Genomic DNA, 15,108 nt, shown 5'->3' with positions numbered 1-15,108 from the left:
TGTAACGGGAGGGATGCACTAGAGTGGGAGAAGGAGGTGGGAGGTAAAAGAGGTTTAAGACTGGAGGCCAAAAATCAGTTTAGAAGGATATTATAAAGATCTAGGTGACAAACTATGTGGGTATGAAATAAGAAGGAGGTAATAAGAATAAAGCAGCAGAGGGAGTGGATTGGAGAAATAATTAGGAAAGGGAAATGGGACTTGGTGACTGACTGAATATGGGGAATGAGAAAGAAAGAAGAGTCCTGGATGATGGCCAACTTTCTGAGTGAATGGCAGTGTCACTAAGCAAGGCCAAGACCACAGATGAGGAAGCAGGTTCTGGGGACAGAGATGAGACAGGTTTGGACCCATCGTGTTTACAATACCAGGCAATGGTATTATTGAAATAAGAGTTGGTTTATTCAATGTTGAATAAACACTTGTATTTATGAGTTTTAAAATATTAACAGTGCTTTCAGTGAAGTAGAATTATACTTTTCCATATTTTTCCAAATACTTCACAGTGAGCATAAATTACACAGTTGGGTAAGGAAAACTTTAAGATGAATACATGGGTGTCTACATTTAAATAACAAATAGCTAATAGCCTCCGATCCTGCCACCCCCAACTTACCGCTAAATATCTAACAGACACAAAAAGTGAGAAAATACAGCACAGGTATGGAAACAGACCTGGCAAAGGTGCTGTTCCCTTCCACTGTCCACCCCTGATACCTCTCTCTTGTGTTCATATCAAGTCAGAAATTACAAATATTGCTATATACTGGGAAGCCTGTGTGCCAGACTCTGGATACATGGTATATTCATTTCTTATTACTGCTGTGACAAATAACTACAATCTTAACAGCTTTAAACAACACAAATTGACTATCTTAATGTTTTGGAGGTCAGAAGTCTAGAATCAAGGTATTGGCAGGGCTTGAGGGGAGAATTTGTTTCTTTGTCTTTTCCAGCTTCTAGAGGCCACCTGCATTCTACAGCTCATGACACCTTCCTCCATCTTCAAACAGCATGGCTCCAAACTCTCCTTCCATCATCACATCTCCCTTTTCTGACTCTGAATCCACCCGCATCCCTTTTATGAGGACCCTTGTGGTTACACTGGGCTCTCCTGGATAATCCAGGATAATTTCCCCACCTCAAGGTCCTTAACTTAATCACATCTGCAAAGTCTGTTTTTGCCACATACAGTATCAGTCACAGGTTCTGCAGACTAATATGTAGACATCTTTGGAGAGCCACTATTAAGTCTACCACAGGTAGTATTTGCCAGATTTCTTCACTATAAAGGTACTGTTTTTTCCTTTCCATACTCTTTCCTTTGGAAAGCAAATCATTAAGTCCATACTCAAGGGGGGAGATAGATGAAGTTCCATCTGTTGAATGAGGGAAATATATACATACAAACACACACATTCGTACATATATAAAATTCGGAATTGTTCTGCAAGGAAGAATTGTCTCTTCTCCCTCATCTATTTATTTCAATCATTTATTTCTATCAGTATTGGCTCATGGGTAAAACTCTGAGGAAGGGGTTGGATTAGTACCCAAGAGCACATAAAGGGGCAATGGTCAATTCATTCAGTAGGCAAATACCTACTGAGCAACGAATATGTACAAGACATGGTGATAGGTGCTAAAATTAAAGTACACACTGCTATATTTAAAATAGATAACCAACAAAGACCTACTACATAGCACAGGAAACAGTGCTCAATATTCTGTAATAATCTAAATGGGAAAAGAATTTGAAAAAGAAAAGATACATGTATATGTACAACTGAATCACTTTGCTGTACACCTGAAACTAACACAACATTGTTAACCAGCTCCACTCCAATATAAAATAAAAATTAAAAAAATAAAATAAAATAAACAAGGTCAGAAATCTTGGCTGGGGGAAAAGATAATCAAGACAGACAAGATCCCTGACCTCCTAGAGCTTCCATTTTAGCAAAAACGGATAGATAATAAACAAAGAAGGAAAATATCTAATAGTGGTAGTGACGAGTCATGCAGAGAATGAAACTGGGTGTGTGTGTGTGTGTGACACTAAACAAGTGACCACTTTAGAGTAGGTAGTCAAAGAAAACCTTTAAGTGGACATTTAAGTGGAGATCTGAAAAGAAGAACCAGCCACACAAAGACCACGGGGAAGAACATTTCAGACAAAGGGAACAGCCAGTACAAAGGCCATTCAAGGAATCTTTTTTCCTTTGAGAATAAACAAACTGAAAAACAACTAGCATGGGAGCAATGAAAATGTATTGAAAAACAAGGACAAGGAGATTTGTCATTATAAAGACTCAGAGAAAGAGCAGAACTCTGCAAATGCTTTCATATAGGAGTCAGAAAACAATGTTGAAAGCCCTTGGCACATTCAGGAGAACGAGGAAACACGGCCTCAGTAAAGCAGGAAGAGGAAGCCAAATGAGATAACATGATCAGATGAGGAAAGCAATAAATTGTATTTGCCAACTACCAGGAAACTAATCCAGAGTAACAACCAAAATGTATATCAGAGGGAGTAAAGAGAGAGTCTGATACAGTATAAAATAAATTCATTAAGTAAAAGGAAAAAAGATAACAAATATTAAAGTGAGGAGAGAAAATATGATAGATATGGAAGACACTAAAACAAATAACACCCCAAAAGTGGATCCAACCTAAATATTTAAGAAATCATTTATACCGTGAAAGACTTTATACTTTGCAGCTATTATATCTACTACAAGTTTTTATTAATATGTGAAAATGTTCATGATACAACTAAGAAAAACAGGATACAGACATGATATACAGTATAATAAAACAGTAAGTGCTTCCATTTATTGAGAATTTACTATGTACCAGGAATGTGACTACCTTACAAAATTTTATTTTATTCTCAGAACAATCCCAAACAATGATACTCTTTTATTTTATAGATGAGGAAACAGACTCAGAGAGGTTAAGAAACTTTCCAAAGTTCACACAGCTAGCAAGAAGCAAAGCTTGACCTGAACCTGTATTTGGAAGACTTCAAAGCCTCTGCTCTTAAGTACAACACTAGAATCATATCATGTTCAATAATTACAACTTCAGTTACATTTCAAAATGCACCAAAAGACTAGAGTGAAAATGCATTAAGGGGTTAACAGAGTTACTTTTGGTGATTATTTTCCCTGCATATTTGTATATAATTTGTTATTTTTAAGTGTTCTATAATAAATATGTATTACTTGTAAAGTCAAAACAAATGAACAAACTGGTAGAGAGAGGAATACAGCACTTTTTAGTTGGGGACTCATGAAAAAGATTTAAATGTTACATACATAGAAATGTTAAGGTCTTCACATATAGTTTGGGATCCAACTAATGGCTGTAGATGAGATGTCCCAGAAAGAATGTGTAGAACATGTACAGAATTATGAACAGGAACATTTAAGACACAGAAAGGAGAATCAGGGTAGTAATTCCTCTCCCCAGAAGCAGGAACACTTTCTATGGAAAATTCTCTAGAAAGATCAAACAGGCAACATTACTAACAAGTTCAAGTCCTTTGTATAAAGATATGCAACTATTCGGTAAGAGGAACAAATATGCTGATAAACGTGCACCTACAGCAACGTATTACGACAATTATAGTGGGTAACCAAGACCTACAGAATTTCTGAGCCAAAATAAAAGTCCACTGTATAAAATTTAACTGCCTCAGAAATTCGTGCATTACCCTCATATTATAATGCTTATAGGCATCTTCTAGCCTAAGATTTAACCTTATTATAATCACTGACTCAATTTAGCAAAGGTAAAACTAGATCCTCATAAATTTTGAATCTTAAAAAAGCATAAATAACCATACCTTCATGGAAGTTTATAAAGTCAAATTGTAAAAACAGTAATAAAAAGGACATCTTCAATGACTGACCATCCTCAAGGTTAATCAAAGATGTGTTTATTTATCACCTACTGTGTGCTTAGGTTTAAAGATATAATTCCAGACTTTTAAAACTAAGAGGAAGGTTGGGATCTTCTAATCCTTAAATGTTACAGATGAGGTCAGCGCTTGACAAACAGTAAAGGCTCAATATTTTAAAATATCAAATGACCAGATTGAAAGCTCTGTGTTCCCTTGGCATCATATACTATTAGGAAATGATTATATAGTAAGCCAGTAAAAAAAAGTCACAGCTTATTCCTAGAATCTGTAGTAAATTTCATTAGTCTATTTTACAACTTAAATATTGTTGCTTAATATTCAATTGCTTAACTATTAGTAAGAGTTGACTGTGGGAAACAAAACTACCCTGAACAATTTAACCAAATAAAATCATCAGCAACAAATAATTATTGATAAATGTTATAACTTCTATAAATATTTAATGAATGCCTATTATGTACAAAATCCTGCATTATATGCAATGTGATATAAATATACATTAGATACAGGTAGTCACACTCTAAAAGAGCTCTCTTAATGATGCTGTAAGCAAAGACATGCTCAAATTAATTTCAATGCAGAGCCAAATGTGATAAAATTCACTACAGGGAAAAAAACCAGTTCAGAGACAAAACAGACCCTCCTGATCATCTGCTTGGATTGATCAGGGAAGGGTGATACATAGGGCACTGAATTTGATCTGGGTCTTGGAGAACAGGTAGGATTTCAATAGTCAGGGACAGGAAAGGGCAATCTGGACCACATTATCAGATAATCAATTTTAAAAGATCATGTTGACTAGAGTGTGAAGAATCTAGTTGAACGCCAAGTATTGTTAAAGTTACCCCTAAATATTTCACAGCTCCCTCCGTTCCCCTCTTCTTCATTTCCACTGCCATCACCTCTGTTCTGACTCTCCTCATTTCTTATTTTGACTACTACAATAGCCACCAAACTGGCAGGGAACCATGTATTATCATTCACTGCCATATCCCTAACACCGTGCACAGTAAGTGGTGCATAATATTTGTTAAAGGGATGAAAATCCAATTATACAGTGTTTGGCACTCTTTTTCCTTATTGCAAACACCAGACAATATTATATACTGTGTTTTATTTATCAAAGAGTACTTTTAGAAAACTGGAACACTGTTAGAGCTTTACATGTCACTGCAGAAATCCTTATTACAGCTAGGAACCCCATCAGTACACACCACCACCATAACACCAACTGGGTGACTCTTAACCAAATGTCTCCCTGACATTACCGTAATGTGTACATGAGGAGGATGCTCACACTGAGATGCTGTTTGCAACAAAGCAAGACACATATGGCTGGGCTTCCCTGGTGGCGCAGTGGTTGAGAGTCCGCCTGCCGGTGCAGGGGACACGGGTTCGTGCCCCGGTCTGGGAAGATCCCACATGCTGCGGTGCGGCTGGGCCCGTGAGCCATGGCCGCTGAGTCTGCGCGTCTGGAGCCCATGCTCCGGAACAGGAGAGGCCACAACAGTGAGAGGCACGCGTACAGCAAAAAAAAAAAAAAAAAAAAAAAGACACATATGGCTGACCTCTCCCTGTACTAAATGAATCACTGGAATAAAAGTCCTAATAGGGTAAAACATATGATGAATGGTAGATTGCAAGACTAAAAACATCTAAGACTAATAACAGGTTGATGCTATTCTGCACTGCCACCCTCCACCCTTAATTCTTTATCTTCCTACCTTGTTTACTAATTTTCGACGTTAACTTTCTCCAGTAGAACAAAGATTCATCACTTTTAATATTCATCATTATATTTTAGCACCTGAAAATGTTTCGCACTTAGCAATTACACAATAAATGTTTGTTGAATTATAAATAGAAAAATTAGATTTTTTTGACCAGCAATTACTACATGTCAGACATTGTATTAAGCAATGGGGATACATTTCTTTCATACATTCATTATCTGACTGAATAATCACCTTGACAAAATTTAAAATTTCCCATTAAATTCGTGTTAAATCTATATAACAATTTGGGAAGAGCTCTTTCCAAAATTTAGCCTTTTAATCAAGGACCATTGCATGTCTCTCCATTTTTAAAAAATATCTTCTTTCCTATCTCTCAGTTGAATTTTTAAATTTTCTTCATATAGGTCCTAGAAATTTTTGTTGGGGTTATTACTAAATATTTACATTTTATGGCTTTTGTAAATGGAATGTTTTCCATTATATATTTTAAATGACTATTTGTAATATAGATAAAAGGTACTGGTTTTTATTTTTATCTTATATCCAACTATATTTAGAACTTATATTAAAACTCTGTCAATTAAGAACTTGTTTTTATGTCTTAGCTTTTGCAGGCACATGAGTCTATCTTCTAAAACTTGATCATTTTTTTGTCTCCTCCTTCCTGTTAAGTATGCCTCTTTATTGACATTGGCCATAGCTTATAGATACATATTTTAAAGTGGTGATTAAAGGGCATCTTTGTTTTGTTGCTGTTTAAGGAACAACTCTTACAGTTATCATTAAGTGCGATGCTTGTTTCTTGGTTTCAGAGAGATAATTATTTTTCTTGTTAAGAGTGCAACTTTCTATCACTAATTCTTTATTTTATGGGCAATGAATTTTTTTCAAACACCTTCAGCATTTACTGTACCTTTTATTTCTTATGAGATCTATTGATAGGATGCGTCATATGAGTAGCTTTCATGGTATTAAGGAATTCACACTCTGGGGTAAAACTTTCCTAGTCACAAAGGGTTAATACTTTTCATACATTCCTAAATGTGTTTGGTTTGTATTTTATTTAGAATATGAAACTGATCCATAATTTGTGTATACAAACAGGTCATAAGTTCATTTATTTAAGTTTCTGGTCAAGAATGCACTTATAATGTGAGGGCTAAAACCATAAAACATCAGGAAGAAAGCCTGAAATTTGGGAGGGTAAAGATTTCTTAGAAAGATGCAAAAATTACTGAGCATAAAAGAAAAAAAATGATAAATTGAACTTCATCAAAATGAAACAAAAATAAAACTGCTCACCAAAAGACACAAACAAGAAAATGGGATGGCCAGCTACAGATTGGAAGAAAATATTCATAATACATACATCTAAATATCAAGAAAAAATTTAAAAACTCTTAAAACTCAAAGAGAAAAAAAAACCCAATTTTTTAAATGGGCAAAAAATTTGAACAGATACTTCTAAAACACAAATAGTTAATAAACACGTGAGGAAAATGCAAAGTGAAAACCATAGTGGGAAACAACTATATACCCAAGAGAATAGCTAAAATTAAATACCAAGAGTTTATGAGGATTCTCACTTATTACTGGTCAGAAAAGAAAATGGTATAACCACTTTAAAAAAGCGTTTGGCAGTTTCTACGAATGTTAAATAAATTAAATAAATATATGTATACATCTCCTATGACCCACCAATTCTACTTCTAGGTATATATCCAAAGGAAATGAGTGTATATGGCCACAAAAAGATTTGTTAAAAAATGTCAACAACGGCTTAATTGATAATAGCCAAATAATGGGTATAACTTAAGTGACTCTCAACAAGAAATGGATAAACAAACTGTGGTATATTTAAACAATGGAACGCTACAGAGCAATAAAAAAAGAAGAAACTACAGATACCTGCATGGAGGGTGGATTTCAAAAACATTATTTTGAACAACAGAAGCCACACACAAAAGAATACACAGTGTTTGACTCCATTTACATGAAGTTCAAGAACAAGAAACACTAACCCAAAATATGTAAGTCAGTAGGAAGGGAGGGGACATGAACTGGAAACGGGAACGAGGGAATTCTCTGGAGGGATGGCATTGTTTTCTATCTTGACCTGGGTTGTGGTTACCTGGATGTCTGTATGTATAAAAATCAAGATGTATATTTAAATGTTTGTGTATTTTACTATATGCAATTATATCTCAATAATAATAATGGAAACAAATTCAATTATGCTATAACCACCACAGTTATCAACTTGAGCTTAGGAAATCCTGCCATCCCACTAGTTCCTCTTCCAAATGTGTGATATAGAATCCCCGCTTCAGCAGTGCTTGAACTCTACATACAGACTCAGTTCACCATTAGGTATTCGGCACAACTTCCCCCCTCCAACTGGCCCAGCAATCTACTCTTCTATCTTTTCACCCAACATGGCAACACATGATTCCTGCTGTGATTTCCTGACTTTCAGTATCTCTGAACAAGTCTACCTTACAGCCCCTTGCCCACATTCCAACAAGCATGTACCTTTCATACAATATTTCCTTGATGGGAATAGTATGTACAATTCCTAGCATGGTATCTTTCAAATAACAATGACGTTATATGTGTCCCCTTTATACTTCAGCCTTTCCCCCCTTCCATATTCTTTTAAGACACACCTATTTTTAAAGTACTTTAGAATTTAGTAACACAAATATTGTATTTTCAAAATAGTTAAAATCCCACATTTATATTTCAACACAAGCACTGATATACCGTGAATTACTTGCCAAGCTCTTTCTCTCCACTCAGACACACACACCCAATAGACACTTTTTTAATCCTCAAAACAACCTTGAGATATAGGTATTATTATTATCCCCAATTCACAGATGAGAAAGTTAAGGCCCAGAGCAATTAAAAAAACTTAACCAAGACTACACTAGTAACTATCAGAACCACGATACAGACAACTCCAGCATATTATTTCAAATATTTCACCCAAACCATACAATTAAACTATTGAGAATAAGGGATACTCTTTCACACCTGCAAAGTAAAGGCTATGTTTCTTTAAACCACGAATTTAAAATCCTAAATTGACAGAGGAAGCTCTCAATTTCTCAGAACTCCCTAAAAAAGTTTTAACTGGAATTTTAAATAACAGAAAGGTACACACAATCACAGGGCAATACTATTTTAAAAAATACTTCGTTGAGACATCTATTCATAAGCAACAGATACCAGTATTTATTCATTGGTATGCTTTAAAACTAAAAATTCAGATCAATAGCTCCACTGACTGAATTCCAGGTGTTCACAATGTACACCAATTTTGATTTCTGATTATATTTTCTATTTTTTTCATTAGCTCAGAACACACAGTCATTAACATGTTCTTCATTCCATTTCTTTGTCACCCAGGCATTCTTTTATTCACTCATATAGCAAATACTTTTATTTTATGCCAGGTATTCAACAAATATTTATTGAGTACCAACTATGTTAGGTAAATAAATAAGCAGAAGAGACATTATATAACTTATAAGGTAAATTGCTTCTATAAATATACCGGTTACGGAGTATTGCAGCAACTGATTCTCCTCTATGCAGATGATCCATCACCTCTAGAAGTTGGAGAACGACCTGTTCAGGAGGAAAAGAAGTCAATATTTACTATGAAAATCAACACTAGAATTTTCACATTATGTTACCTTTGTAATATTTTACATATTTTGCGATAGGCAAAATGTATGTCCATGTACCTAATATCCATATTACAGCTTATGAAAATTAAGAAACTGAATCTGCAATAGTCCAAATACCTACGAAATTCAACACTGAAATCATTAAAGAGTACTGACTGATTTCATGTGAAATCATTAGCCAACAATGATCTACGGAAAAACCACCATGTATACAGGAAGATGGATTAAATGAGAGTCAGAAGACCTGGGGAGTATGTGTGAAGTTGGGTGAGACAGAGAAGTTAAGAAGCGAAGAGTTACCAGAGGGACTTGAGGCCTGTGGGGCCCATATGCAGGGCGCACGATTTTCGAAGTGGTTGGTCAAAATTAAGGATAGAAAGATTGTTGAAAGATTTTTAAACCTTAAAGATATAAAATAGGTAATAGAGGTAGGAACATTGTTTTTACGGGAAAGGAGCAGGCGAGGTGGTAGTAAACTATAGTATATATTGGTTTTTAGTAATGTGGATGCTTTGCATTGGCGAGAATATATTTAATGTATTCTATTAATTTCAACTACATTGGGAAGCAAAAATGTATAATTTACATAAATGTTTCTTGTTAATAAAATCAATTTATTGCATTGGGAAGATAAAAAGGTATAGTATCCAGTTTAGTTTGTTCATATAATTATGTTTGTTATAAAACTACTTGAAAACCTAAAATAATTAAGCTAGAGGAAAAACGATTTTCTTCATTGTTCCCTGCCTTCACCTGCCCCTTAATTTAGGGGCAAAAGGAAAAGAAGTAGAAGGGGAAAAGTACAGTTGACCATGAACAAAACAGGTTTGAACTGTGCAGATCCACTTATATATTTTTCTCAATAAATATAGTACCTGCATTTTCATTTTACAAATTTTTAAATTAACTAAGTGTGGGGAAAAGCTTGTGTTCAATTAGAGATCATAATATGTGGAATCAGAAGAACTAGGGTTTCAGTCCTGATTCTATCCAAACTGTTTCAACTTCCTGCCCTTGGGTGCATCATTTATCAATTCTTTTTTTTTTTTAACAGCAGAGATAGCAGTACGGGGATTTTCAACTGTTTAGGGGTTGGTGCCCCTAACTCCTGTACTGTTTCAGGGTCAACTGTACTCTGTTTCTTGGGTCTTCAAAACTCTAAAAAAGAAACAAATCAAATGACAACATAGCATTCATAATTATTTGCACAATCGCATTTCTCTGCTTATATTCTGTTATTACAAGTAACGAAACTAAGTAGCCTAAACAAAATAAATTTTTTAAGCATCTCAAAATCAACTGACTTTTTTTTTTTGCGGTACGCGGGCCTCTCACTGTTGTGGCCTCTCCCATTGCAGAGCACAGGCTCCGGACACGCAGGCCCAGCGGCCATGGCTCACGGGCCCAGCCACTCTGCGGCACGAGGGATCTTCCCGGACCGGGGCACGAACCCGTGTCCCCTGCATCGGCAGGCGGGCTCTCAACCACTGCGCCACCAGGGAAGCCCTCAACTGACTTTTGACTTACCTTTTCTAAAAATGTTTAACCAGTGAGAGAACTTTGAGAGGTTCAGAAATTTTTATTTTGTTTAGGCTACATGATCTTTTAGAAGACGTGCCAAGAGAAAACCAGCTATATCTAGATTACTATTAGGAATCTTGGAATGTGAAAATAATTAATTCATGAAACTTTTTACCAACTGCATCTAGGGTAGAACATACAGGTCCCAAAATTAGGTATGCAAACTTTTACATAATCCCATCGTTTTAAGCAAGCCACTTGCTGCACCTGGATCTCTGAGTCTGGGGCTCTCCTGTCAAATTCTCCACATAATAAACCTCTGGTCTCCAGAGAAGCAGAGAGGGGGTGTTGGTACAGGAGACTTCAGCGACTTATTTTAGACTTTCAAAGAACAGCCCATGCTTTCAATCTCATGACTCATTCCTGCCTTCTACAGACTAGGAGCCTCCAAGTCTAGAAATATTAGGAATTCTATGGGAAGAATGAGTTGGTTTCTCTCGAAAGTTCATGTAGGGGAAGATACTGGAGTTGTAACTTCCTTTGCTCTAAGTGAAAAAATAGTTCCAACCTTACATCTGTCAGTGTTTCCATTCCTGTTCTCTTCGTCCTTTTGAATTTTTCCATTTCTTTACTCTCATTTTAATGGAGTTAGGAAGAGAGAGGAAGTAAGTGCATGTGATCAATTTATGCAGGATATAAATGAAACCAAAACCATTTTTAACCATGGAGTTTGTATGATCAAACATATGTATTAGAAAATTAACACTGCCTGCAATGTGGTGGTGGATCAGAGAGAGAGACCAGAAGTATGGAGACCGATAAGAAACTACTTCCAAAATCAAGGCATGAAATGAGAGCACAGACAAGGACTATGAGGGCAGGCAGGAAGAACTAGGACTTATGACAGATTTTAAAGGGATAAGGGGACATATCAAAGACAAAATCTATTTAAGTAACAGGAGGAAATGGTGATGATATCAAGTGAGGTAGGGTATAGAAAGAAGGAAAAACACTGAAAACAAAAACAACAATGGTTTGTATAGACATACAGAAGTAACCCAGGGCACAACATATAGTATCTAACAGAAAATTGGAAATATAGGTCTAGATTTAGGTTGGAAGTAGAAAGGAAAACACAGGGATATTTAGCCAGTTAAGTGTTGAGACTGGAAAATATTATTCATGCCAGGGGAAAGTGCAAACTCAACGAACACTTTTGTACAATAAACAGAGGAAGATAAGCTAGCAAAGAAAAGAGACAATAGGTAGGAGGGAAACTAAGAGAACTGTGAAAAGAAGAAGGATAGTTCACAAGAACAGTGGTTGGAGGGTATTCAACTGTTTCACGTTCTGCCCAAAGTAAGATACAGCTAAATGATTTGACAGCTATAAAGTCCACGATGACCTTTTTTCAAGAGTAGTTCGATGAGTGGGGAGAATCACACTGCAGTGGTTTGAAAAATAAAACTGAAATAAATAAATTATTTTAATAATTTGTGAGGAATTTAAATACATCAGGGAATTACTCTACAGTGAAGGTGGTCCTCAAACGAGTAAGAGAAATAGAGATGATTAAACGATTGGGAGACAACCAGGGAGTCACTTAGAAAAATAAATAGGTTGTACACTACTTCACTTCATACACTAAATAAATTCCAGAAGGACCAAAGATTTAAAGGTAAAAAAGGAAGCTTTGAAGCAGTACTAAAGAAAACCCTAGTGAAATTATTTATAATGATTCAGTGGAGAAGGTAAGCAGCACCCAGAACCCGGGAACCATAAAGGAAAAAACTGTTAAATCTGATTGTAGCAAAAAATTAGAATTCTGTACTTCAAAAAAACCTCAAAGTCAAATGGCATTTGATAAAGCAGTAAAAATAATTCACAATAAGTGGTGCTGGGAAAACTGGACAGCTACATGTAAAAGAATGAAATTAGAACACTCCCTAACACCACACACAAAAATAAACTCAAAATGGATTAGAGACCTAAATGTAAGACTGGACACTATAAAACTCTTAGAGGAAAATGTAGGAAGAACACTCTTTGGCATAAATCACAGCAAGATCTTTTTTGATCCACCTCCTAGAGTAATGGAAATAAAAACAAAAATAAACAAATGGGACCTAATTAAACTTAAAAGCTTTTGCACAGCAAAGGAAACTACAAAGAAGATGAAAAGACAACCCTCAGAATGGGAGAAAATATTTGCAAACAAATCAATGGACAAAGGATTAAGCTCCAAAATATATAAACAGCTCATGCAGCTCAATATTAAAAAAACAAACAACCCAATCCAAAAATGGGCAGAAGACCTAAATAGACATTTCTCCAAAGAAGATATACAGACTGCCAACAAACACATGTAAGAATGCTCAACATCACTAATCATTAGAGAAATGCAAATCAAAAGTACAATGAGGTATCACCTCACATCAGTTAGAATGGGCATCATCAGAAAATCTACAAACAACAAATGCTGGAGAGGATGTGGAGAAAAGGGAACCCTCTTGCACTGTTGGTGGGAATGTAAATTGATACAGCCACTATGGAGAACAGTATGGAGGTTCCTTAAAAACCTAAAAATAGAATTACCATATGACCCAGTAGTCCCACTCCTGGGCATATACCCAGAGAAAACCATAATTCAAAAAGACACACGCACCCCAATGTTCATTGCAGCACTATTTACAATAGCCAGGTCATGGAAGCAACCTAAATGCCCATCAACAGAGGAATGGATAAAGAAGATGTGGTACATATATACAATGGAATATTACTCAGCCATAAAAAGGGATGAAATTGGGTCATTTGTAGAGACATGGATGGATCTAGAGACTGTCATACAGAGTGAAGTAAGTCCGAAAGAGAAAAACAAATATCGTATATTAACGCATGCATGTGGAACCAAGAAAAATGGTACAGATGAACTGGTTTGCAGGGCAGAAATAGAGACACAGATGTAGAGAACAAACGTATGGACACCAAGGGGAGAAAGCAGTGAGGGGGTGGTGGGGGTGGGATGAATTGGGCGATTGGGATTGACATGTATACACTGATGTCTGTAAAATGGATAACTAATAAGAACCTGCTGTATAAAAAAATAAAATTCAAAAAAATTTTCACAATACACATGACAGACAACAGAGTTAATGATTTTAATTTGTACACACAAACACGAACACTTAATCAATAAAACCAATAAAACACTATAGTAAAAGTGAGCAAATAATATAAACAGGAAGTGTACAGAAAATAAAAATCATTAATAAACAAATAATTGTCATTTAAAATAAGGCACTGTTTCAACCTATGAAATTTATACACACATGCACACACAAATGAAGCCTGTTTATATTTTTTATTAGTGAGAGGGAATATGGGTTTTGAGGGGGGCAGGGAGAGATGTTCCATTTTCAGTCTATACTTTTCTGTTCTATTTATTTCAAAATAAAAACTAATGAGAATGTGGCAAAAAGAGTAAGAAGGAGTAGCCATGAGGTAGGAGGAAAACCAGGGAGATGTAGTAATCTAAAAGGTAAACTAAAGTGTTACATGAAGAAAGGGATAACCAAGTGTGTCAGATGCTGTTGAGAGGTTAAGTGAAGGATGGAGAAATAACTCAGTGTGGTAACCCAGAGGTCACTGGTCACCTTGATAAGAACTGTTTACATGGAATGGTGGTGAACAGTTTCATTATTGTGGGTTCAAGAGAGAACGAAGAGAGGAAACAGGCACACATAACACTCACTTAGGAAGAGATATAAATAGGTGGTAGATGGAGAGGGATATAGGATAGAAGTAGATAATGTTTTGTTTTACTTTGTTTTCATAACGGGAGATACTAGAGCAGGTAAATATGAAAAGCATTATGCTAAAAAACTCCTAGAGGAAAACAGAGGCAGGACATTCTTTGACATAAATCATAGCAAGATCTTTTTGGATCTGTCTCCTAGACTAATGGAAATAAAAGCAAAAATTAACAAATGGGGCCTAATTAAACTCAAAAGCTTTCGCACAGCAAAGGAAACCATAAACAAAACAAAAAGAAAACCTATAGAATGTGAGAAAATATTTGCAAACAATGCAAACAACGAGGGATTAATCTCCAAAATATACAAACAGCTCATACAGTTCACTATCAAAAAAACACAAACAACTCAATCAAAAAATGGGAAGAAGATCTAAATAGACACTTCTCCAAAGAAGATATACAGATGGCCAAAAG

At 35.6% G+C, this 15,108-nt stretch overlaps 1 protein-coding gene across 2 annotated transcripts in view; it reads right to left on the bottom strand.

Annotated features, from left to right (window-relative positions):
- The window catches only part of KLHL13 (kelch like family member 13), a gene marked incomplete at its 5' end in the record, with an annotated part of 190,814 nt that overhangs the window by 105,207 nt on the left and 70,499 nt on the right, over window positions 1-15,108 (bottom strand). For both annotated transcript variants that reach the window (XM_081222704.1, XM_081222705.1), the window contains one exon: window positions 9,224-9,297. In XM_081222704.1, the coding sequence (XP_081078830.1) occupies window positions 9,224-9,273 (50 nt within the window). The remainder of the gene's footprint in view (window positions 1-9,223; window positions 9,298-15,108) is intronic.

Source organism: Mesoplodon bidens (genome assembly GCF_964165515.1).
Source record: "Mesoplodon bidens genome assembly, chromosome: X".
NCBI classification, from domain to species: domain Eukaryota; kingdom Metazoa; phylum Chordata; class Mammalia; order Artiodactyla; family Ziphiidae; genus Mesoplodon; species Mesoplodon bidens.
This window is presented reverse-complemented; position numbering and strand designations above follow the sequence as displayed.